Below are 24748 nucleotides of genomic sequence, written 5' to 3'. Positions count from 1 at the left end.
CTCCGAGAGGCAGAGCGGAACAACATGACACCCCAAGAGGTACAGTGGGACAACAGGACACCCCGAGAGTCAGAGCGGAACAACATGACATCTCCAGAGGCAAAGCGGGACAACATGACACCCCGAAAGGCAAAGCGGGACAACACGACACCCCAAGAGGTACAACATAACACCCCAAGAGGCATAGAGGGACAATACAACACCCCAAGAGGTACAACGGGACACCCCGAGAGGCAGAGAGGTACAACATGACACCCCGAGAGGTAGAGCGGAACAAGATAAAACCCCCAGAGGTAGAGCGAGATAACATGGCACCCCAAGAGGCAGAGCGGAACAACACGACACCCCGAGAGGCAGAGCGGAACAACACGACACCCCGAGAGGCAGAGCGGAACAAGGTGACACCCCAAGAGGTAGCGCGAGTCAACATGACACCCCGAGAGGCAGAGCATGACAACAGAGCGGGACAACATGACACCCCGAGAGGCAGAGCATGACAACAGAGCGGGACAACATGACACCCCGAGAGGCAGAGCGGGACAACATGACACCCCGACAGCTAGAGCGGGACAACATGACACCCCGAGAGGCAGAGCGGGACAACAAAGCGGGACATGACAGCCCGAGAGGCAGAGCGGGACAACAGGATACCCCGAGAGATAGAGAGGAACAACACAACATCCAGAGAGGCAGAGCGGGACAAGATGACACCCTGAGAGGTAGAACAGTGCAACAAGACACCCCAAGAGATAGAGTGGGACAACACAACACCCCCAGTGCACAGCAGTATTTTGGGGGTGCAGGCTGTGTACCCCACATATTGGAGGCCCACTAATGATACTTATTGGGGATTCTTGTCGTTGCAGGTAATGTGACGGGGGGGGGGATCCGGCGGGATCCTGGGGTGGAGCCCCCTTTACCGTCAGTGTCCCAGATATCCAGACCCTGAGGAATGTGAGCAGCAGATTTATGTGCGGGCCCCGTCCTGGGGGCGCAGGATGTGCGTCTGGACCCCGACTCCATGATTTGTCCACTTGTTTGGCTTTGACTTTGTGGAATGTTTATATGGAAACAACCAGAGATGGTCCTGACCCGTCCTGCCCATAAATAACACCCCACACCGGCCCCCGGGGCCAGACTTAACCTCTTCAGGCCCAGCAGACCCTGCTACATGCTGCACTCCCCCCACTCATAAACCAGCACTGCAAACAAGGAAAATAATAGCGCCCCCTGGAGCTGAGAACACAGCATGTAACCTTATAAACTGCAAGAAGATGTCTCACAGCTGGAGGTTTGCTACAATGGATCAGTGCATGTAGAAGCAATCAGGACAGGACAGACATTGGTGCCTTTACACTGACACACTGTTACAAACCCTCTGCTGTGAGTGGCATTGGGTCTGGACAGGTTTTCAGGACCGATGAGATAGAATATGTCTGTAATATGGGAGACATTTCCCAAAAAGTGTCAGTGGACTGGATACAATGTGACAGTCTGAGCGCACTGCCTTCCCCTCTGGACACTGTTGGTATTACACATATTCTCAGCTCTTGTGATGCCCTGAGGCCTGAGATCAAAGAGAACATGAAGGGCTCAGAAGCGGCTCCAGACCCTGATTAAAAAATGTCTGTGATTGTGTCCTCACAAGAGCCGCATTCACTGCAACCCCCAACCCGAAAGACGCCCCCTCCAGAAGTGAGCGGCGTGAGCGACAGCCAGAGACGCAACGACACCCCGGAGTCACAGGTCTGTCCGTAGGGGCCGATATCAGAATAACCCAGTGATTAAACCTCACCCCCTCAGCTTTAGATACGGGGTGTGTAACCTGCAGATTTGGGGTCTTTTTCCTCCTTCGACTCTTCCATCTGTGGGGTGTTGTGGTTCCAGCTGCCTGTGGACTCAGATTTGTGCTCCCAAATATCTCCTCCCCCCCTCTCACAGCAATCACTCACAGGAGCTGCAGCCGCATCTCCCTCCTCCCTCTCTATTACTGTAGATGGGTTTCTGGGAGACCACAAGCATAAACTTGACTCTTCAGCTGGCAGCAATCTCCCCCAATCGCCATACACAGGAACGCTTGGTGGAGCGCTCATGTTCTCCATAAGAAAGCTGCTGCGGGACTCCTCTGTCCCACTTCCACCAAACTCCTCTGTCCCGTCACTGCCCCTGTCCTCCTACCTCCAGACTCCTCTGTTCTCCTTCCTCTAAACTCCTCTGTTCCGCTTCCACCAAACTCTGCTGTCCCCCCCCCCCCTTCTCTTCTCTGTCCTCCTTCCTCCAGACTCCTCCTCCTCCCTCCAGACTCCTCTGTCCTCTTTCCCTGCACAGTGATGAGCGCTGCCGTCAGAAGGTTAGTAAAGTTCACCTGCTGTGATGAACTCCTGACGTCAGCGCTCGTCACTGACCGCCTCGTTCTCACATCTCCTCTCGCGAGCGGCTGAGACTGTGACTAGCGGTGACGTCACAGGCCGCTCACGAGAGGTGATCTGAGAACGTGGCGGGCATAGAAGTCAGTAACCAGCGCTGACGTCAGGAGTGAAGCGACTTCCATCACCGCAGGTAATGCACATCGCTAACCACCTGAAGTCAGCGCTGGTCATCCCCTGCAGTGACCTGGGCTGACCTAATGATGTTAGGCTCAGGTCACTGCACTGCTCTCCCAGCCAATGGGGAACGTTATGTTCTTCATTGACTGGGACAATGACTATGGTATGGATCGTCGTTGGGACCCCCCTTATTGGATTACGCCGGACCCGGATGTGTTTTTTCTTTTCAATAAATTGGTGAAAGAGGGAATGTGTTGGGGAGCGTTTTTACAAATAAAAATTTGTCGTCTATTTTTTTTTAATTACTGACTGGGTTACTGATGTCGGGTATCTGATAGACGCCGTGACATCACTAACCCCAGGGCCTGATGCCAGGTGACATTACACATCTGGCATTAACCCCATATATTACCCCATTTGCCAGCACACCAGGGCATCGGGAAGAGCTGTGGCAAAGCACCAGGATTGCCACATCTAATGGATGTGCCACTTCTGGGGCGGCTGCGGTCTGCTATTCTTAGACTGGGGAGGGTCCAAGAACCGCGGACCTGCCTAGTCTGAGAATACCAGACCACAGCTTTAACCTTGGCTAGTGATCCAATTTGGGGGGGGACCGCACGTTTTTTGTTTTAAATTATTAATTTAATTTAAAATAACAGTGTGGGGTGCCCTCTGTTTTGGATTACCAGCCAAGGTGAAGCTGTCAGCTGTGGTTTGCAGGCTGCAGCCGTCTGCTTTACCCTAGCTGGCTACAAAAGATAGGGGGGACCCCACGTCATTTTTTTTAATTATTTATTTTGTGGCTAAATACAAGGCTAAGCACCCTTTAGTGCCACATGAAAGGCACTAAAGGGTGCAAGATTACAAAATGCTGAGGAGTGGAACATTATATGTCTTTCTCATCTACTATCTATCTATCCCTCTATCCCTCCATTCATTCATCCCTCTATCTCTCCATCTAATCCTCTATCTATATCTAGCTATCCATCTATTTATCTATCTAGCTGCTTCTGTGTTTTGCGGTCCACAAAAAAAAAAAAAAAAGAAAGCACACGGATGACACAGATGTATACGGAACAGAACAGATATCACACGGATGCATCCGTGAAAAAAACGGACCATGTTTTGCGAACCACAAAAACAGAATGGTCATGTGAATGTAGCCTTAGGCTATGTGCGCACTGGGAAATGGAATTTTCTTGAGAAAATTCCGCATGCTCTCAAAGATTACCGCACCCGCGGTAAAAAAACGCGGCAAACCGCACCCGAAAACCGCATGCGGTTTGCCGCGGTTTGCTACGGTTTCACCGCGGTATTGCCGCGTGCGGGTTGGGATGTGCTTTATTGCATTCAATGCAATAAAGCACATTGAGAAAAAAAAAAAAAGTCATTTAATTCTGAGATAGTAGATAGATAGACAGAAGAATAGATAGAGGGATAGATAGAGGAATAGATAGAGGGATAGATAGATAGAGGGATAGATAGATAGATAGATAGATAGATAGATAGATAGATAGATAGATAGATAGATAGATAGATAGATAGAGGAATAGATAGAGGGATAGACAGAAGAATAGATAGAGGGATAGATAGATAGATAGATAGAGGAATAGATAGAGGGATAGATAGAGGGATAGATAGATAGACAGAAGAATAGATAGAGGGATAGATAGATAGATAGATAGATAGATAGAGGAATAGATAGAGGGATAGATAGACAGAAGAATAGATAGAGGGATAGATAGAGGGATAGATAGATAGATAAGACAGAAGAATAGATAGAGGGATAGATAGATAGATAGATAGAGGAATAGATAGAGGGATAGATAGACAGAAGAATAGATAGAGGGATAGATAGAGGGATAGATAGATAGATAAGACAGAATAGATAGAGGGATAGATAGATAGATAGAGGAATAGATAGAGGGATAGATAGATAGATAGAGGAATAGATAGAGGGATAGATAGATAGATAGATAGATAGAGGAATAGATAGAGGGATAGATAGATAGACAGAAGAATAGCTAGAAGGATAGATAGATAGATAGAAGAATAGATAGAGGGATAGATAGATAGATAGAAGAATAGATAGAGGGATAGAGGACAGATCGCTGAATTTCCCACGGTCGGCAGTGAGTTCACATTACCGGCCGTGGGAAATGACCGGTAATTACCTCTGCTGTCTGCTGCTTTCATTCAGCGCTGTGTCTGTGACAGTCGCGGCTGGATGTAAGCAGCGCAGGACGTCGGAGCTGTGGATTACGCCGGAGCTTTGGTGCGGGAGGGGTTAATAAAATGGTGAATGAGGCTTGTTTGTTTTATTTAAAATAAAGGATTTTTCTGTGTGTGTGTTTTATTCACTTTACTTACGGGTTGATCATGTCAGCTGTCTCATAGACGCTGCCATGATCAAGCCTGGAGTTAATGGCGGTGATCCCCCACCATTAACCCCTTGTATTACCTTGCTGCCACTGCTACCCGGCGGCAGGAAGAGCCGGGGACACGCCAGTGCTGCCGCATAATGGATGCGACAGTGCCGGGGCAGCTGCGGCTGATATTCTCGGCTGCGGGAGGGGGAGTGAGGCGGGGGACATTAACCCTGCCCCTCTCCCTCCCCAGCCTGAGGATACCGGGCCGCCGCTGTGTGCTTACCTCGGCTGGAAGGTAAATATGCAGCGGAGCCCACGTTCTTTGTTTTCTATATTTCCGTTTTCTTTCTATGTGTGTTCTATGTGTCTGTGATGTGTTTGTGTTTACTCGCTGCACGGCTTCCTCTTCCTGTAATGACATCACTTCCCTGCAAAACCGCAGACAAGCGATGTACATTACCGGAGGTAAACCGCGAAATACCGCAGGAAATAACGCAGGAAAACGCAGTGAACCGCACAGAATTTGCTGCCTGCGTTATTCCCTGCGGGATTTCATGATTAACATTGGAGTCAATGTAGTGAAATCCCGCAGCGAAGTGCGGAAAAGAAGTGACATGCACTTGTTTTTGCTGTGGGATTCCCGCAGCAAAACATGCAGCTGTCAAATTCCGCCCAGTGCGCACAGGATTTTTTTTCTCCATAGGTTTTGCTGGTGATTCACTGCAGGGATGTTATTAACATTTTCTGCAGCGAAACATGCAGCAAATCCGCGAAAAATCCGCGGCAAAATCCGGTAAGTGCGCACATAGCCTTAGTGGAAGAAATCCTGTGTACTGTGGGGTCTGATAGTATATACACAACTTCTCTGATCTGAAAGGCCACAGAGGCTGCAACTCCAATAATTAGAGGCACTACTAACCGAACAACACCATGAAGACCAAGGAGATTTCCAAATGACAAAATGAAGACAAAGAAGATCGCCAAATAACACCATGAAGACCAAGGAGATCTCCAAACAACACAATGAAGTCCAAGGAGATCTACAAACGACACCATGAAGACCAAGGAGATATCCAAATGACACCATGAAGCTCAAGGAGCTCTCCAAACACCACCATGAAGACCAAGGAGCTCTCCAAACACCACCATGAAGACAAAGGAGATCCCCAAACAACACCATAAAGACAAAGGAGATCTCCAAAAACACCATAAAGCCCAAGGAGATCTCCATACAACACTATGAAGACCAAGCAGATCTCCAAATAACACCATGAAGACCAAGGAGATCTCCAAATAACACCATGAAGACCAAGGAGATTGCCAAACAACACCGGAGCACCACCAAATCCATCAAATGGAAAGAACATGGTGCCACAACAAACCTACCAAGAGTGGCCGCTCACCAAAAGTGCCAGCCTCGGCAAGGAGAGCATTAATTAGACAGAGCACAGAGACCAAAAGGTAACCCTGAGGAAGCTGCAGAGTTCCCAAGCAGAGACTGGACTTTCTGTCCTTACGACCCCAATAATCCGTACACTCCATAGAGCTGGACGTTATGGAAGAGGGGCCAGGACAAAACCTTTACTTACAGCCAAAAATAAGAAGGCTTGTTTTGATTTTGCTATAAGACACGTGGGAAACTCCCCAAATGTATGGAGGAAGGTGCTGTGGTCAGAGGAGACCAAAATTGAACTTATTGGCCACCAAGGTAAATGCTATGTCTGGTGCCAAGACAACATAGTTCATCACCTCAAGAACACCATCCCCAAAGTGAAGCGTGGTGGTGGCAGCATCATGCTGGGGGGTTGGTTTCCTGGAGCAGGGACAGGGAAAATGGTCGACGGGTAGATGGATGGTGCGAAATACAGGTATGTTCTTGAGTAAAACCTATTTCAGTCTGTCAGTGATGAGATTAGGACTGAGGTTTCATCTTCCAACAAGACAATGACCCAAAGCTCCTGCTAAAGCCGCACTGGAGGAGTCTAAGGGGAAATGTGTAAATGTATTGGAGCGGCTGAGTCACAGCCCAGACCTTAATCCACTGGAGACTCTATGGTCGGGCATGAAGATCACTGATCACTGGAGGAAACATCCCACTGGAAGGAGCCGGAGCAGCTTTACCTTGAGGAATGGGCAAAAATCCCAGAGGCCAAAATGTGGGAACCTCATAGAGACTTATCCAGAGCGACGTCCAGCTGAAATAGCTGCAAAAGGAGACTCTACAGAGTACTGACTTTAGGTAGGGGGGGGAGGTGAATACTTATGCACAATGAAGTTTTCAGCTATTTTGTCTTATTTGTTGTTTACTTCACAATAAAATGAAAATCAAATGTTCCCAGTTGTCGGCAGGTTCTGTGCATGAACTGATGGAAACCCTAAAAAAACCCAGTAACATTTCAAGCAGTGAGGTAGCAAAACACGAAAAATACCAAGGGGGGGGGCTCATACTGTATATAGGGCGCTATGTGGGGGCTCATACTGTATATAGGAGGCTATGAGGGGGCTCATGCTGTATATAGGAGGCTATGTGAGGGCTCATGCTGTATATAGGAGGCTATGTGGGGGCTCATGCTGTATATAGGGCGCTATGTGGAGGCTCATGCTGTATATAGGAGGCTATGTGGGGGCTCATGCTGTATATAGGAGGCTATGTGGGGCTCATGATGTATATAGGAGGCTATGTGGGGGATCATACTGTATATAGGGCGCTATGTGAGGGCTCATGCTGTATATAGGAGGCTATGTGGGGGCTCATGCTGTATATAGGAGGCTATGTGAGGGCTCATGCTGTATATAGGAGGCTATGTGGGGGCTCATGCTGTATATAGGGGGCTATGTGGGTCTCATACTGTATATAGGGGGCTATGTGAGGGCTCATGGTGTATATATGAGGCTATGTGGGGGCTCATGCTATATATAGGGGTCCCATGCTGTATATAGGGGTTATATGAGGGCTCATGCTATATCTAGGAGGCTGTATGGGGGCTCATACTGTATACAGGTGAATGCGTGGGGCCTCCTGCTGTATATAGGAGGCTATGTGTTGGGGTTCCTACTGTATTTAGGAGACTCACATTATATATATATGGGCTTTGTGGAGGCTCATGCTGTATAAAGAGGGGCTGTGAAGGGGATCACATTGTATATAGGGGACTATGTTTGGGTTCATATAGAGGGGCCATGTGGTTACTCATACTGTATATAGGAGTGTATGTGGGGGCTCCTGCTGTATACAAGGGCTCTGTGAGGGCTCATACGCTATATAGGAGGTGATAAGGGGGCGCCTGTTGTGTATAGGAGGCTATATGGGGCTCATACTGTATATAGGTGGCTCCTGCTGTATAAAGGGGCTCTGTGAGGGCTCATACGCTATATAGCAAGCGATGAGAGGGCTCCTGCTGTACATAGGCGGCTATGTGGGGCTCATACTGTATACAAGGTGTATATGGGGATCATACCGTATATAGGGGGATGTCAGCATTCTTAATTCTGCTCATTCCCATCTCCCAGATCCTTTCCCAATATTTAGTGGGTATAATAATAAATAATAAATATTATTCACAAACACCTCCAGTTAGAAATGTAGCATAGTTCTCCTGATTAGCCGTGTCTCTTACCTCATCTGCAGGGCATTGCAGCTTAGGTTTCCATGGTTACATCCACCCATAGTGACAGTTAGTTGCTAGTGGTTGTTACCATAGGAACATAAAGGAAAGGGATGAGGAGGAAATGAAGAGTCCGTCTTATTTGTTCTACAGGGGGAAATATGATAGAGTAATACAAGAGACGAAGGCTGTAATCCTGGAGGAGGGAGGTGGCAATGGTTCAGGAAACTGTCCTATGACAACACTTCTTGTACTGTGCTGTCTACATCGCTGTTCACACACAAATACATTGTGATAGGAACTGTAGATTGTGAGACCAATGGGAATAGTGATGATGATGTCTGTACAGCGCTGTGGAATATGCTGGCGCTATACACAAGTAAAATAAAACAAACAGGATCTGCTACTGTGACGGCAAATTATACAAATAGTAAGATACGAGCATGAACGGGGCGGATTGTGCGCTGTTATTTATCAGTGTCCACCGGGTCCAGAGCGCAGCGCTAACAGCAAATAACGGGTGATGCTGCACCGCCCCCTGCAGGCGAACAGTGGAAATGCATTGTAATTTTTGGCTCTTGCTGGCTTACACTGACCCCTAGTGGCAAATAAGGTTTATGATAACTGTTGAGTAAATCAGGATTTCTGGAATGATTTTCTCTTGGGGACCCAGCGGACAGAACATTTCGGCTCCACAGATGCAGCGCAGCATTCCCTTTCACAGGGGTGTTGGTGGGCTGGTGGTTAGGTGAGGTTTGGATGGCTGGGCGGATTATGGTTACTAAGGTTTCAGTGGTGATGAAGGCTAATGTCGCAGACAATTGTGAGAAGTTGCAGTGGGTTTAGGATGGGACTATGGGTAAAGGTCTTGGGTGGTCATGGCTTGGGGGCCATTATTGATGCTTGTGGAATTGGAGAGTATGTAGTTTTTCTTTATGTCATAGTACAGGGACCGTAGTGGGCACGGTTCCCAGGCCTAAAGGGTGATATCCTGACATATTCTGACATGCTTCATCCTCCATCTCTCAATGCTGCATATTCACTATGATCAGGGGGATGGGCTGTCCTAGAGTCACTGTGGCCCCTGCATATTTTTATAGGGGCAGGGTGACGGGGTATATTATGGAGTCACTGTGGACCCTGCATGCTGTTATAGGGGCAGGGTGAAGGGTTATGTCATGGAGTCATTGAGATACCTGCATGCTGTTATAGGGGCAGAGCGACGGGCTGTCATGGAGTCACTGTGGCCCTTGCATGCTGTTATAGGGGCAGAGCGACGGGCTGTCATGGAGTCACTGTGGCCCCTGCATGCTGTTATAGTGGCAGATCGACGGGCTGTCATGGAGTCACTGTGGCCCCTGCATGCTGTTATAGGGGCAGAGCGACGGGCTGTCATGGAGTCACTGTGGCCCCTGCATGCTGTTATAGGGGCAGAGCGACGGGCTGTCATGGAGTCACTGTGGCCCCTGCATGCTGTTATAGGGGGGAGGGGGAGGGGCTATGTCATGGAGTCACTGTGGCCCCTGCATGCTGTTATAGGGGCAGGGTGAAGGGCTATGTCATGGAGTCACTGTGGCCCCTGCATGCGGTTATAGGGGGGAGGGGGAGGGGCTATGTCATGGAGTCACTGTGGCCCCTGCATGCTGTTATAGGGGGGAGGGGGAGGGGCTATGTCATGGAGTCACTGTGGCCCCTGAAAAACATGTGACTGTATACTCAGCCACTTTCCTATTACCACAAGTTGGTGAAATACATTCACTTTTTTTCCCCAATGTGTGATGGCAGCAGAAGTGGTCAGCACATGCTGGGAGTTGTAGTTCAGCTATTACAGCACAGATCATACCTGGAGTCACTCCGGAATAATACACACAAGACGCAGGAGGTGAATAGAAAACACAATCTTTATGGTCCACATTACAGTCATAGGAGCAGCAGGCGCTGAGCCAACAACTTCAAGTTTAAGGCAAGATTTATACAAAAATTAGGTTTTGTGCTTGATCTTCTCAAGGAAAAAAGGAGGAAGAGGAGGAGATGGCAGCGGCTCCTTCAGCGACATCCATAATGAGACGGGATCTGTCCAGTGAGGAATGCATGAAAAAGAGGAGTCCATGATGGCTGCCGGCCCCCAATAGGAAGCACAGACCTATTGATCATTACTGTTCATGAGATTGGTACCAGTTTGTGGGGTACAACAAAATAAACATGGTACGGAAAGCTGAAAGGCAGAGATGCGGGTATGGAAGTGTAACATGTGCCAAGTATCAGGTATATCACATACTACCCAATCAGATGACATCCATCTCTTTATAAATCGCTGAGAAGGCTGAAATTAGGGCAGAAAACGAGGGTACAAGAGTGAAACAACGGGCACGACAAGCGGCAGTGACATGTAAGTATAAGTTGTGTCATTATTATGCTAGAAATTGTGAGTGAAAGGTGGAAAAATGGCGAAAATGAAGAAAGAAATTATTCTTTTACAGAGTAAAAGTAAAATTGTGCAAAAATATAACATCTGTAACCAAACAAGCAGAAGACGTGACCTCGAAGCCCTGGATACACACAGGTTTGTCCATCAGTTGTGACTGCAGCCACAATTTCATATCATTTTACAGGTGGCGTGTTTGCGGCACCCATTACGGTCCCCTCTGTTTATGAATTATAAGGTGATACATTGGTGATGGCTCAGATTTACCAGCAGAATGAGCCATATTAATGTAGGAAAAACCTCAAATTATCCATTGGATTCAGTGATTCACTCATAACTGGAAAAAGGAAGCAATCAGGATTTCATTTTTGCAAACACAGGCGAAATATAAATTTTTCTTCACCATGACTTCAAGAACGAGCATCAAGACCCACCCAATACTAGTCCACCAGTGCCATTGGACCATCTCCAATAATAGGCAGTGGTGTAGCCCCATAATATAATGTTATAGCAAGGAAGGGTAAAGTTTCAGCCAGTCCCATCCCACACAGGCACCTGGTTTTCCAAACTTACGGCCATTTTTTGTTTTATGTGTGTGTGTGTGGGGGGGGGGGGGTCGCATTACATCTATAAAATGTATATTGCACAATGAGAGTTAAAAATCATAAAAAAGTTATAACAATTACTGCAGGGCATTGTTTGCCACATTTGTAACATTTTGGGGAATAAAGACTGCTGCATTGATTTTTGCAATTTCCTATAAAAAGTTTCCAAAAATGTTCGGTAAGACAAATATTTTCCAAAAATTTTCACTCCCACAACAAAAAAAAAAAACCAAACTGAAGACCTAAAATACACCCATTACCACTGACACAGTCCATAGCTCCTGACGGGCTTTTTGCACTCATTGCATATAAAAAACAAAAACGAAGAGTTGCAACAACTGTGCCATATAAAGCAAGAAATTTAGTGCAAATATCAGTAAAGACCCCAAAACATAGAGCCCCGTACCCCACCTCATAGTAGTATTCACCCAATTAAATACCCATATAGACAATCTTATATATTGCAGGCCCAGACCGGTGACCTCAATGGCGCCCAAGCCATCGAATCCACACAATAAGCCGTAAACAACTCAATTTACGAACCCCGCCGCGCCCCTCCCCCCTCTCCGTGCCCCTCCCCCACTCCGCGCATTGCACATCCCACTATTTTGTACAAAAATGGAAAAAAAAAAAATCTCATATTTTGGTTTTCTCTGAATTAATTCATTTCCGTAACAAGAAAAACAATAATATAAAACATAGAAACGACGAGTCCTCAGGACGCAGCGATACGGAGCTCAGCAGGAACCAGACGGCGGCGGCGACGCGTCACAGCGACCAGCGCCGGACGGGGAGAAGAGACGGAGCCTCCGGATTAAGTGCAACTTCCGCTCCATCCGTCCACAATATAAAATCTGTGACAGTGTTTACTACAAAAATACATAGGAACATGATAAAACGGCAGCAGGACGCGGAGATGACCGCCCCGGGCAGCAGCGGGGGCCTCCTCCTCAATGGTGAGCAGTGCTGGGTCATCCGGGGGAACATTGGGGCGAACACAAAAAGGTCCAAATGCCCACAGAACCCAAGAAACAGGAGCAGCTGCTTCTCCTTTAAGGCAACGAGTCTGTAAGAAGGTGCGTGAGGCCCCGTGTTATTGCTTGTGGAGAGTGCAGGACCCGATCTGTCCTCACTCACCAGGAATGGGGCCGATCCTCTACAGAGACCGCCGGCCTCACCATATCCAACCCAAGGGGTCTACATCCAGGAGAAGAGCCGGGACGTGGATTCATGGAGGCCGCGGTCTTGACAGGCACTCGAGGGTTTCCCATCTCTCAGACGTCCATCACTTGGACTCCGTCGGTCTGTACTCAGTTTCACCAGAAGACACTTGTGAAATGCGGCGAGTGGAGCCCCAGAGCTTCCTGGTGAACTGCCCTGTCCTCAACTACGGAGAAAAGCAAGAGCAGACAGAAAAAAAAGATTAAAAAGTATGATAACCTAGAGTACACTCCAGAGCTGCACTCACTATTCTGCTGGTGCAGTCACTGTGTACATACATTACTGATCCTGAGTTACCTCCTGTATTATACTCCAGAGCTGCACTCACTATTCTGCTGGCACAGTCACTGTGTACATACATTACATTACTGATCCTGAGTTACCTCCTGTATTATACTCCAGAGCTGCACTCACTATTCTGCTGGCACAGTCACTGTGTACATACATTACATTACTGATCCTGAGTTACCTCCTGTATTATACTCCAGAGCTGCATTCACTATTCTGCTGGTGCAGTCACTGTGTACATACATTACTGATCCTGAGTTACCTCCTGTATTATACTCCAGAGCTGCACTCACTATTCTGCTGGTGCAGTCACTGTGTACATACATTACATTACTGATCCTGAGTTACCTCCTGTATTATACTCCAGAGCTGCACTCACTATTCTGCTGGTGCGTCACTGTGTACATACATTACATTACTGATCCTGAGTTACCTCCTGTATTATACTCCAGAGCTGCACTCACTATTCTGCTGGAGCAGTCACGGTGTACATACATTACATTACTGATCCTGAGTTACCTCCTGTATTATACTCCAGAGCTGCACTCACTATTCTGCTGGTGCAGTCACTATGTACATACATTACTGATCCTGAGTTACCTCCTGTATTATACTCCAGAGCTGCACTCACTGTTCTGCTGGTGCAGTCACTGTGTACATATATTACTTATCCTGTATTATACTCCAGAGCTGCGCTCATTATTCTGCTAGTGAAGATATGTGATTACATTCCTATACATTGGCTCCTGACCTCTAGCGGTTGTCCGGCTCCCACCACGATCAGTTTTCCGTCCTCTAAGCCCACCAGGATGTGACTGTTCTCTTTGGTGACGGACACACAATGTACGGGGACCTTCATGGGCAGAGGGGTGACGGCGAGGCCGAGGCTGTGGGGAAGGGAGGATAATGACAGACAGGTAGGGTGCAGCTTTGGATGTGAGTAGAGTAGAAGATGTGGTGCAGGTGGGATCAGTCCAGGGGTATACAGCGGCTCTCACCTGCGGAGGTCCCGTATCTGCAGCGAGCACTGGGTGGTGCCGAGGACCACGTAGTCCTGGGTGACGCACAGCGCGGAGGCCTTTTCCTCCACGCACACAGAGGACAGGTGCTTCCCATTCACAGAGTACAGGTGCAGCGAGAACTTATCCTAGAAGACACAAGATGTCAGCAGCGAGGTCTGCAGACTCATGTACAGGACAGACCTAGCCAATATCTGGTCCTGGGAAAGCTGGGTGACCACCTGAATGTAGGCCATTGTAATGTGCAAAAGAGGGGGGATGTGACTGCAGGAGCCTGGAAAAGCTGGGTGACCACCAGAATGGACGTCATTACAATCAGGATATGGGGAATGGGCCGGTAGGAAGTCTGGGAAAGCTGGGTGACCACCAGAATGGAAGCCAGTGCAATCTGAGGAGGAGGGGGATGTGACTACAGGAGCCTGGGAAAGCTGGGTGATCACCAGATTGAAGGCCATTATAATTGGCAGAGGAGGGGGATGTGACTGCAGGAGCCTGGGAAAGCTGGGTGATCAGTAGAAATGAGACCATTATAATCTGTAGAGGATGAAGATATGACTGCAGGAGCCTGGGAAAGCTGGGTGATCAGTAGAATAGAGGCCATTATAATCTGCAGAGGAGGGGGATGTCACTGCAGGAGCCTGGGAAAGCTGGGTGATCACCAGATTGGAGGCCATTATAATCTGTGGAGGATGGGGATGTACCAGGACTGTGGGAAAGCTGATGTGTGGTAGAAGGGTGGGGGGATGTGAGATGTGAGAAGGGTCCTCACCTTCAGGGAGCTCCTGCCTTCTATGGTGCTGTGGAAGACGATCTGCCCCTCCAGGCCCACAGCGAGGTGGGAGACAGTCAGCGGGAGGGAGCTGTCACAGGGGGGCCGAATGCACCTCATGAACTGCCCCCGCCGGATGGTGTGAACGATGACCGTCCCGTCCTGCAGCGGAGCAGAGAAGGACATATCAGAAGGTACACAGTATAAAAAGGAGATATCCCCGGCACACTGTTATGTTTCCCAAATGAAGTCCAAGAAAGAGTCTTGATATATATTCCAATTTTTATTTTTCAGAAGAAGGGAATAATAGTACAATTTGCAGAGAGTCCGCCTAAAAACGTTTCGGCCTAACCTCGGCCTTCATCTGGTCGGACAGACAGACTAAATACGTGGGAGATCCCTGGGGCAGAACGCACCTCACCAGACGCCAGGGGCCCTCACACGGTTCACCTCTTCCATGTATGCCTGCATAGAGGCAAAGGTATTCCTAGCAGCTGCTATACCTTTCCACTGTATTGTGCAATCCCTGTATCCTGGACACTGAGCGCCTGACTATAGGCGACTTTACATTCATGTTTCTGCATTTTCCTGCAAAGGTATTTAGTTACATGCTAAGTGCTGACTAATGTGCCAAATGCACTAGTTTGATTCCGCTATACTACATACAGACCTGGTTCCATATTGCTCTTTTTTGCAATCCATATACAGATTGTTATCCTGCCTTACCTTGACGGACACGATAACGTGCACATAAGCAGAGGCGGTGCCTGTCTCATGCACAGAATCATGATAACTATGATACATTTCTATTACTGACTATCCTCATCTATGCTTAGAACTAGATATCCTCGCTCATACCAGCATTCTGCCCCAGGGATCGCCCACGTGTTTAGTCTGTCTGTCCGACCAGATGAAGGCCGAGGTTAGGCCGAAACGTTTTTAGGCAGACTCTCTGCAAATTGTACTATTATTCCCTTCTTCTGAAAAATAAAAATTGGAATATATATCAAGACTATTTCTTGGACTTCATTTGGGAAACATAACAGTGTGCCGGGGATGAAGGGAATTTTGTTACTTACCGTAAATTCCTTTTCTTCTAGCTCCTATTGGGAGACCCAGACGATTGGGTGTATAGCACTGCCTCCGGAGGCCACACAAAGCATTACACTAAAAAGTGTAAGGCCCCTCCCCTTCTGGCTATACACCCCCCGTGGGAACACGGGCTGCTCAGTTTTAGTGCTAAAGCAAGAAGGAGGAAAGCCAATAACTGGTTTAAACAAATTCACTCCGAAGTAACATCGGAGAACTGAAAACCGTTCAACATGAACAACATGTGTACCCGAAAAAAACCAACAATCCCGAAGGACAACAGGGCGGGTGCTGGGTCTCCCAATAGGAGCTAGAAGAAAAGGAATTTACGGTAAGTAACAAAATTCCCTTCTTCTTCGTCGCTCCATTGGGAGACCCAGACGATTGGGACGTCCAAAAGCTGTCCCTGGGTGGGTAAAGAAATACCTCATGTTAGAGCTGCAAAGACAGCCCTCCCCTACGGGGAGGCAACTGCCGCCTGCAGGACTCTTCTACCTAGGCTGGCGTCCGCCGAAGCATAGGTATGCACCTGATAATGTTTGGTGAAAGTGTGCAGACTCGACCAGGTAGCTGCCTGGCACACCTGTTGAGCCGTAGCCTGGTGTCGCAATGCCCAGGACGCACCCACGGCTCTGGTAGAGTGGGCCTTCAGCCCTGATGGAACCGGAAGCCCAGCAGAACGGTAGGCTTCAAGAATTGGTTCTTTGATCCATCGAGCCAGGGTGGCTTTTGAAGCCTGCGACCCTTTGCGCTTACCAGCGACAAGGACAAAGAGTTCATCCGAGCGGCGCAGGGGCGCCGTGCGGGAAATGTAGATTCTGAGTGCTCTCACCAGATCTAACAAATGTAAATCCTTTTCATACCGAAGAACTGGATGAGGACAAAAGGAAGGCAAGGAGATATCCTGATTAAGATGAAAAGAGGATACCACCTTAGGGAGAAACTCCTGAATGGGGTGCAGCACTACCTTGTCCTGATCGAACACCAGGAAGGGAGCCTTGGATGACAGCGCTGCTAGCTCAGACACTCTCCGAAGAGACGTGACCGCCACTAGAAAGACCACTTTCTGTGAGAGACGAGAAAGTGAAACATCCCTCAGAGGCTCGAAGGGCGGCTTCTGGAGAGCAACTAGTACCCTGTTTAGATCCCATGGATCTAACGGCCGCCTGTACGGAGGGACGATATGACAAACCCCCTGCAGGAACGTGCGCACCTGAGAAAGTCGTGCTAGACGCTTCTGAAAAAACACGGATAGTGCCGAGACTTGCCCTTTAAGGGAGCCGAGCGACAAGCCCTTTTCCAACCCAGATTGCAGGAAGGAAAGAAAAGTAGGTAACGCGAATGGCCAGGGGGATACTCCTTGTGCAGAGCACCAGGATAAGAAAATCCTCCACGTTCTGTGGTAGATCTTAGCAGAAGTGGACTTCCTAGCCTGTCTCATGGTGGCAACGACTCCTTGGGATAATCCTGAAGACGCTAGGATCCAGGACTCAATGGCCACACAGTCAGGTTCAGGGCCGCAGAATTCCGATGGAAAAACGGCCCTTGGGACAGTAAGTCTGGTCGGTCTGATAGTGCCCACGGTTGGCCGACCGTGAGATGCCACAGATCCGGGTACCACGACCTCCTCGGCCAGTCTGGGGCGACGAGTATGACGCGGCTGCAATCGGATCTGATCTTGCGTAGCACTCTGGGCAAGAGTGCCAGAGGTGGGAACACATAAGGGAGCCGGAACTGCGACCAATCTTGCACTAAGGCGTCTGCCGCCAGAGCTCTTTGATCGCGAGACCGCGCCATGAACGTCGGGACCTTGTTGTTGTGCCGCGACGCCATTAGGTCGACGTCCGGCACCCCCCAGCGGCGACAGATTTCCTGAAACACGTCCGGGTGAAGGGACCATTCCCCTGCGTCCATACCCTGGCGACTGAGGAAGTCTGCTTCCCAGTTTTCTACGCCCGGGATGTGAGCCGCTGATATGGTGGATGCTCTGTCCTCCACCCACAACAGAATCCGCCGGACTTCCTGGAAGGCTTGCCGACTGCGTGTCCCTCCTTGGTGGTTGATGTATGCCACCGCTGTGGAGTTGTCCGACTGAATTCGGATCTGCTTTCCTTCCAGCCACTGCTGGAAGGCTAGTAGGGCTAGATACACTGCCCTGATTTCCAGAACATTGATCTGAAGGGTGGACTCCTGCTGAGTCCACGTCCCTTGAGCCCTGTGGTGGAGAAAAACTGCTCCCCACCCTGACAGACTCGCGTCTGTCGTGACCACTGCCCAGGATGGGGGCAGGAAGGATCTTCCCTGTGATAATGAGGTGGGAAGAAGCCACCATTGCAGAGAGTCCTTGGCCGTCTGGGAAAGGGAGACTTTCCTGTCCAGGGAAGTTGACTTCCCGTCCCATTGGCGGAGAATGTCCCATTGAAGTGGGCGCAGATGAAACTGTGCAAACGGGACTGCCTCCATTGCTGCCACCATCTTCCCTAGGAAGTGCATGAGGCGCCTTAAGGAGTGCGACTGACCATGAAGGAGAGACTGTACCCCTGTCTGTAGTGACCGCTGCTTGTCCAGCGGAAGCTTCACTATCGCTGGCAGAGTATGAAACTCCATGCCAAGGTACGTTAGTGATTGAGTCGGTGACAGATTTGACTTTGAAAAGTTGATGATCCACCCGAAAGTCTGGAGAGTCTCCAGCGCAACATTCAGGCTGTGTTGGCATGCCTCTTGAGAGGGTGCTTTGACAAGTAGATCGTCCAAGTAAGGGATCACCGAGTGTCCCTGGGAGTGCAAGACTGCTACCACTGCCGCCATGACCTTGGTGAAAACCCGTGGGGCTGTCGCCAGACCAAATGGCAGAGCTACGAACTGGAGATGTTCGTGTCCTATCACAAAACGTAGAAAACGTTGGTGCTCTGTAGCAATCGGCACGTGGAGATAAGCATCTTTGATGTCTATTGATGCAAGGAAATCTCCTTGGGACATTGAGGCAATGACGGAGCGGAGGGATTCCATCCGGAACCGCCTGGCGTTCACATGCTTGTTGAGCAGCTTTAGGTCCAGAACAGGACGGAACGAGCCGTCCTTTTTTGGAACCACGAAGAGATTGGAGTAAAAACCTTGCCCTTGTTCCTGAAGAGGAACAGGGATCACCACTCCTTCTGCTCTTAGTGAGCCCACCGCCTGCAGAAGAGCATCTGCTCGGTCGGGATGTGGGGAAGTTCTGAAGAACCGAGGCGGAGGACGAGAACTGAACTCTATCCTGTACCCGTGAGACAAAATGTCTGTTACCCACCGGTCCTTGACCTGTGGCAGCCAAATGTCGCAAAAGCGGGAGAGCCTGCCACCGACCGAGGATGCGGAGGGAGGAGGCCGAAAGTCATGAGGCAGCCGCCTTGGAAGCGGTTCCTCCGGTTGCTTTCTTGGGGCGTGAGTGAGCCCGCCAGGAATCTGAGCCCTTTTGCTCTTTCTGAGTCCCTTTGGACGAGGAGAATTGGGCCTTGCCGGAGCCTCGAAAGGACCGAAACCTCGACTGCCACCTCCTTTGTTGAGGTTTGCTTGATCTGGGCTGGGGTAAGGAGGAGTCTTTACCCTTGGACTGTTTAATGATTTCAGCCAATTGCTCTCCAAACAGTCTGTCTACAGATAGTGGCAAGCTGGTTAAACATTTTTTGGAAGCAGAATCCGCTTTCCATTCTTTTAACCACAAGGCTCTGCGCAAAACCACCGAGTTGGCAGACGCCATTGAGGTACGGCTCGTAGAGTCCAGGACAGCGTTGATAGCATAGGTCGCAAACGCAGACATTTGCGAAGTTAAGGACTTCACTTGCGGCACTGATGGACGTATGATAGAGTCCACCTGTGCCAGACCAGCTGAAATAGCCTGGAGTGCCCACACGGCCGCGAATGCTGGAGCAAACGACGCGCCGATAGCTTCATAGACAGATTTCAACCATAGGTCCATCTGTCTGTCATTGGCATCTTTAAGTGAAGCCCCATCCTCCACTGCAACTATGGATCTAGCCGCAAGCCTGGAGATTGGGGGATCCACCTTTGGACACTGGGTCCAGCGTTTGACCACGTCGGGGGGAAAGGGATAACGTGTATCCTTAAGACGTTTGGAGAAACGCTTGTCTGGATAAGCATGGTGTTTCTGGACTGATTCTCTGAAGTCAGCGTGGTCCAGAAAAGTACTCAGTTTACGCTTGGGATACCTGAAATGGAACTTCTCCTGCTGTGCAGCTGCCTCTTCTGCTGAAGGGGCTGGGGGAGAAATATCCAACAGTCCATTGATGGCCGCTATAAGGTCATTTACCATGGCGTCACCATCAGGAGTATCCAGATTGAGAGCGGACTCAGGATTAGACTCCTGATCACCCTCCTCTGTCTCATCACGCAGAGACTCTTCTCGCTGAGACCCTGATCCGCGTGATGACGTGGAGGGTCTCTCCCAGCGAGCTCGCTTAGGCTGCCTGGGACTGTCATCTGAGTCAGAGCCTTCAGCCTGAGATGCCTGGGACCCCCTTGAAGCACGGATTAACTCCAACTGAGGGGGACCGGGGAACATTGACGCAGCAGTGTCCATGGTCTGAGTGACCGGCCTGGCCTGCAGGGTCTCTAGGATTTTTGTCATAGTGACAGACATCTTGTCAGCAAAAACTGCAAACTCTGTCCCCGTCACCGGGACAGGGTTCACCGGTGACTCTGCCTGGGCCACTACCACCATAGACTCCGGCTGACGAAGTGGCACAGGGACCGAACATTGCACACAATGGGGGTCTTTGGAACCTGCCGGTAGATCAGCCCCACAAGCGGCACAAGCAGCGTATACAGCCTGTGTCTTGGCACCCTTGCGTTTTGCGGATGACATGTTGTCGTCTCCTCAGAGCAATATAGGGTATACAGCCAAGAAGCGACCTTACAGTGCAATATATAAATATATATGGTATAGAGAAAAAGATACACCAATATAACACTGTGGCACTAGTGGGGCCAGCACTAATGTGCTGCTTACCGCCCGCTTAACGCGGGTGTGTGGTCGCCAGAAATCCCTTGTCTGGGTCTCCCAGAGCCTGTGTCCGTTCTCCAGCCAGACTGCATGTAGGAATGGCTGCCGGCGTCCTGTGGAGAGGGGCGGGCCCTGGGCGTGTGCAGACAAAGAGCGGGAACTGGCGTCCCACTGTGCCCAGTGAGAGGGCTGGAGTATGTAAATAAGACTCCAGCCCTCTGCGCTGACTATCGTACAGCGTCTCTCCCTTGCCCTGATTGACAGGGTGGGGGCGGGAACGAAGCGGAGCTAGGCCGCAAAAGCCGGGGACTAGATTTATAAGCGCCGCTGTCGTAAAAGCACGGTCGGCGCTAAGTCCCCGGCGCACCACAAGTCTCAGCCGCGCCGCCGCTCCAGGGGCGGCCGGCGCGGCAGTCCCCAACACATAAAGTCCCTCAGAGAACTGCAGTGACTGTAACCCCAGCGCGCAGCGCTACTGTCCCCGGCGCACTAGCACACCCAGCAAGTCTGGAGTGTGCGCGGCCTGTCCATACGGGGACACAGAGTACCTGAATGTAGCAGGGCCTTGTCCCTGAACGGTACCCAGCTCCGTATCCAGCAGGTTCAACGGGTCTGTGGATGGAGCCCGGCCTCAGGGCTTGGGGGCCGGTAAGATCCCACTTCCTCAGAGCCCTCAGGGGGATGGGGAAGGAAAGCAGCATGTGGGCTCCAGCCTCCGTACCCACAATGGGTACCTCAACCTTAACAAACACCGCCAATAGGAATGGGGTGAGAAGGGAGCATGCTGGGGGCCCTAGTATGGGCCCTCTTTTCTTCCATCCGATATAGTCAGCAGCTACTGCTGACTAAACAGTGGAGCTATGCGTGGATGTCTGACCTCCTTCGCACAAAGCTTGAAAACTGAGCAGCCCGTGTTCCCACTGGGGGTGTATAGCCAGAAGGGGAGGGGCCTTACACTTTTTAGTGTAATGCTTTGTGTGGCCTCCGGAGGCAGTGCTATACACCCAATCGTCTGGGTCTCCCAATGGAGCGCCGAAGAAATCTTCTTTTTCTCTGTTTTTTTCCCCCTGAGCACCTGTAACAGGTGACGCTAGGTCCTCCCACACCCCCCCCCCCGGTACACAGTAGAAGACCTCTGCTTGCTGGCAGAGAATAGAGCCCTTTCTTGTCATCCTCACAGCGGAGGGTCTGTCCTCTCGGCTTTCCCCGCGGCCCGCCATTGTTTCCATGTATCGGGGCAGGTAACAGGCAGCGGTGAGGGACCTGTGCCGCGGTATATAGCTCGCACTGGATCCTCTACTCTAAAACACGGCAGCAAACCCTCAGCTGTGAGAATCAGGATGAGGTTTATACCTGTCATTCCCTGACAGCAAGCAGATGATAACTTATATTGCCATTCAGCTGTGGAGGCACTACATCTCCCAGCATGGCCTGGCGACATAAGAGCTGACCTTTGAGCCGGAGACTGCCATGTCCAGCTCCGTGCTGATGGCCACGCAGGTCACCTCGTCATCGTGGCCGTACAGGACCTGCACCGGCTTAGGGGACAATCCAGCAGAAAGCCCACCCTGACCGAGAAAAGAAAGCATCGTTAGTATACACCGCCCCCCAAAACACAGCCGAATATAGGAGGGGCGCCTGACCTGCTGCAGAACCTCCCAGATCATGCACGTGGTGTCCCGGGAGCCGGAGATCAGGTATATCCCACACAGGTCCAGGGCCAGGCACGTCACCACATCTGCCCCGAAATAAAGAGGGATCAGACCACACCGCGGCCCCCCAAAAGATGTCAACAGCAGAACGTGGCCCCGTAATTACCGATGTGTCTGGCGATGTGTCCGATGACCTTGCCCCGGCTCAGGGAGGTGACCCGCAGGCTGTTGTCCCAGTGACCACCACTGAACAGCAACTTGGCGTCATGAGACACGACCAGGATCGTAGAGGAGAGGTCCGCGCCCGAAGCGAAGGGTCCGGAGAGGAAGCGATGGGTCCTAGAGGAAAAGCAGCGGATATCAGTCTGTATACAGTGCTACATACGCCCGCTGCAAACGGCACACAGCAGCGGATATCAGTCTGTATACAGCGCTATGTACGCCCGCTGCAAACAGCACAGAGCAGCGGATATCAGTCTGTATACAGCGCTATGTACGCCCGCTGCAGACAGCACAGAGCAGCGGATATCAGTCCGTATACAGCGCTACGTACGCCCGCTGCAGACAGCACAGAGCAGCGGATATCAGTCTGTATACAGCGCTACGTCCGCCCGCTGCAAACGGCACAGAGCAGCGGATATCAGTCTGTATACAGCGCTATGTACACCCGCTGCAAACGGCACACAGCAGCGGATATCAGTCTGTATACAGCGCTACGTACGCCCGCTGCAGACGGCACACAGCAGCGGATATCAGTCTGTATACAGCGCTACGTACGCCCGCTGCAGACGGCACAGAGCAGCGGATATCAGTCTGTATACAGCGCTATGTACGCCCGCTGCAGACGGCACACAGCAGCGGATATCAGTCTGTATACAGCACTATGTACGCCCGCTGCAAACGGCACAGACCAGCGGATATCAGTCTGTATACAGCGCTACGTACGCCCGCTGCAGACGGCACACAGCAGCGGATATCAGTCCGTATACAGCGCTACGTACGCCCGCTGCAGACGGCACACAGCAGCGGATATCAGTCCGTATACAGCGCTATGTACACCTGCTGCAGACGGCACAGAGCAGCAGATATCAGTCTGTATACAGCGCTATGTACACCCGCTGCAAACGGCACAGAGCAGCGGATATCAGTCCGTATACAGCGCTACGTACGCCCACTGCAAACGGCACAGAGCAGCGGATATCAGTCTGTATACAGCGCTATGTACGCCCGCTGCAAACGGCACAGAGCAGCGGATATCAGTCTGTATACAGCGCTATGTACACCTGCTGCAGACGGCACAGAGCAGCGGATATCAGTCTGTATACAGCGCTATGTACACCCGCTGCAAACGGCACAGAGCAGCGGATATCAGTCTGTATACAGCGCTATGTACACCCGCTGCAGACGGCACAGAGCAGCGGATATCAGTCTGTATACAGCGCTATGTACGCCCGCTGCAGACAGCAAAGAGCAGCGGATATCAGTCTGTATACAGCGCTATGTACGCCCGCTGCAGACAGCACAGAGCAGCGGATATCAGTCCGTATACAGCGCTATGTACGCCCGCTGCAGACAGCAAAAAGCAGCGGATATCAGTCTGTATACAGCGCTATGTACGCCCGCTGCAGACAGCACAGAGCAGCGGATATCAGTCCGTATACAGCGCTATGTACACCCGCTGCAGACAGCACACAGCAGCGGATATCAGTCTGTATACAGCGCTATGTACACCCGCTGCAGACGGCACAGAGCAGTGGATATCAGTCTGTATACAGCGCTACGTACACCCGCTGCAAACGGCACAGAGCAGCAGATATCAGTCTGTATATAGCGCTACGTACACCCGCTGCAGACAGCACAGAGCAGCGGATATCAGTCTGTATACAGCGCTATGTACACCCGCTGCAAACGGCACACAGCAGCGGATATCAGTCTGTATACAGCGCTATGTACGCCCGCTGCAGACAGCACAGACCAGCGGATATCAGTCTGTATACAGCGCTACGTACACCCGCTGCAAACGGCACAGAGCAGCAGATCAGTCTGTATACAGCGCTATGTACGCCCGCTGCAGATGGCACAGAGCAGCGTATATCAGTCTGTATACAGCGCTATGTACGCCCGCTGCAGACAGCACAGAGAAGCGGATATCAGTCTG

The 24748-nt window shown here is 50.5% G+C and overlaps 1 protein-coding gene across 3 annotated transcripts in view; it reads right to left on the bottom strand.

Moving 5' to 3' along the window:
• Positions 1-10403: 10403 nt before the first annotated feature.
• The window catches only part of NBEAL2 (neurobeachin like 2), a 137460-nt gene continuing 123115 nt past the window's right edge, over positions 10404-24748 (bottom strand). For all 3 annotated transcript variants that reach the window (XM_075315841.1, XM_075315842.1, XM_075315843.1), the window contains 7 exons: positions 22757-22929; positions 22582-22676; positions 22390-22506; positions 14848-15009; positions 14058-14206; positions 13811-13946; positions 10404-12937 (listed from right to left, as the gene is read on the bottom strand). In XM_075315841.1, the coding sequence (XP_075171956.1) occupies positions 12836-12937; positions 13811-13946; positions 14058-14206; positions 14848-15009; positions 22390-22506; positions 22582-22676; positions 22757-22929 (934 nt within the window). In that variant the 3' untranslated portion in view covers positions 10404-12835. The remainder of the gene's footprint in view (positions 12938-13810; positions 13947-14057; positions 14207-14847; positions 15010-22389; positions 22507-22581; positions 22677-22756; positions 22930-24748) is intronic.

Source organism: Anomaloglossus baeobatrachus, chromosome 6 (genome assembly GCF_048569485.1).
Source record: "Anomaloglossus baeobatrachus isolate aAnoBae1 chromosome 6, aAnoBae1.hap1, whole genome shotgun sequence".
Lineage (NCBI taxonomy): Eukaryota > Metazoa > Chordata > Amphibia > Anura > Aromobatidae > Anomaloglossus > Anomaloglossus baeobatrachus.
Note: the sequence above shows the minus strand (reverse complement) of the source record. Positions and strands in the feature narration are given on the sequence as shown.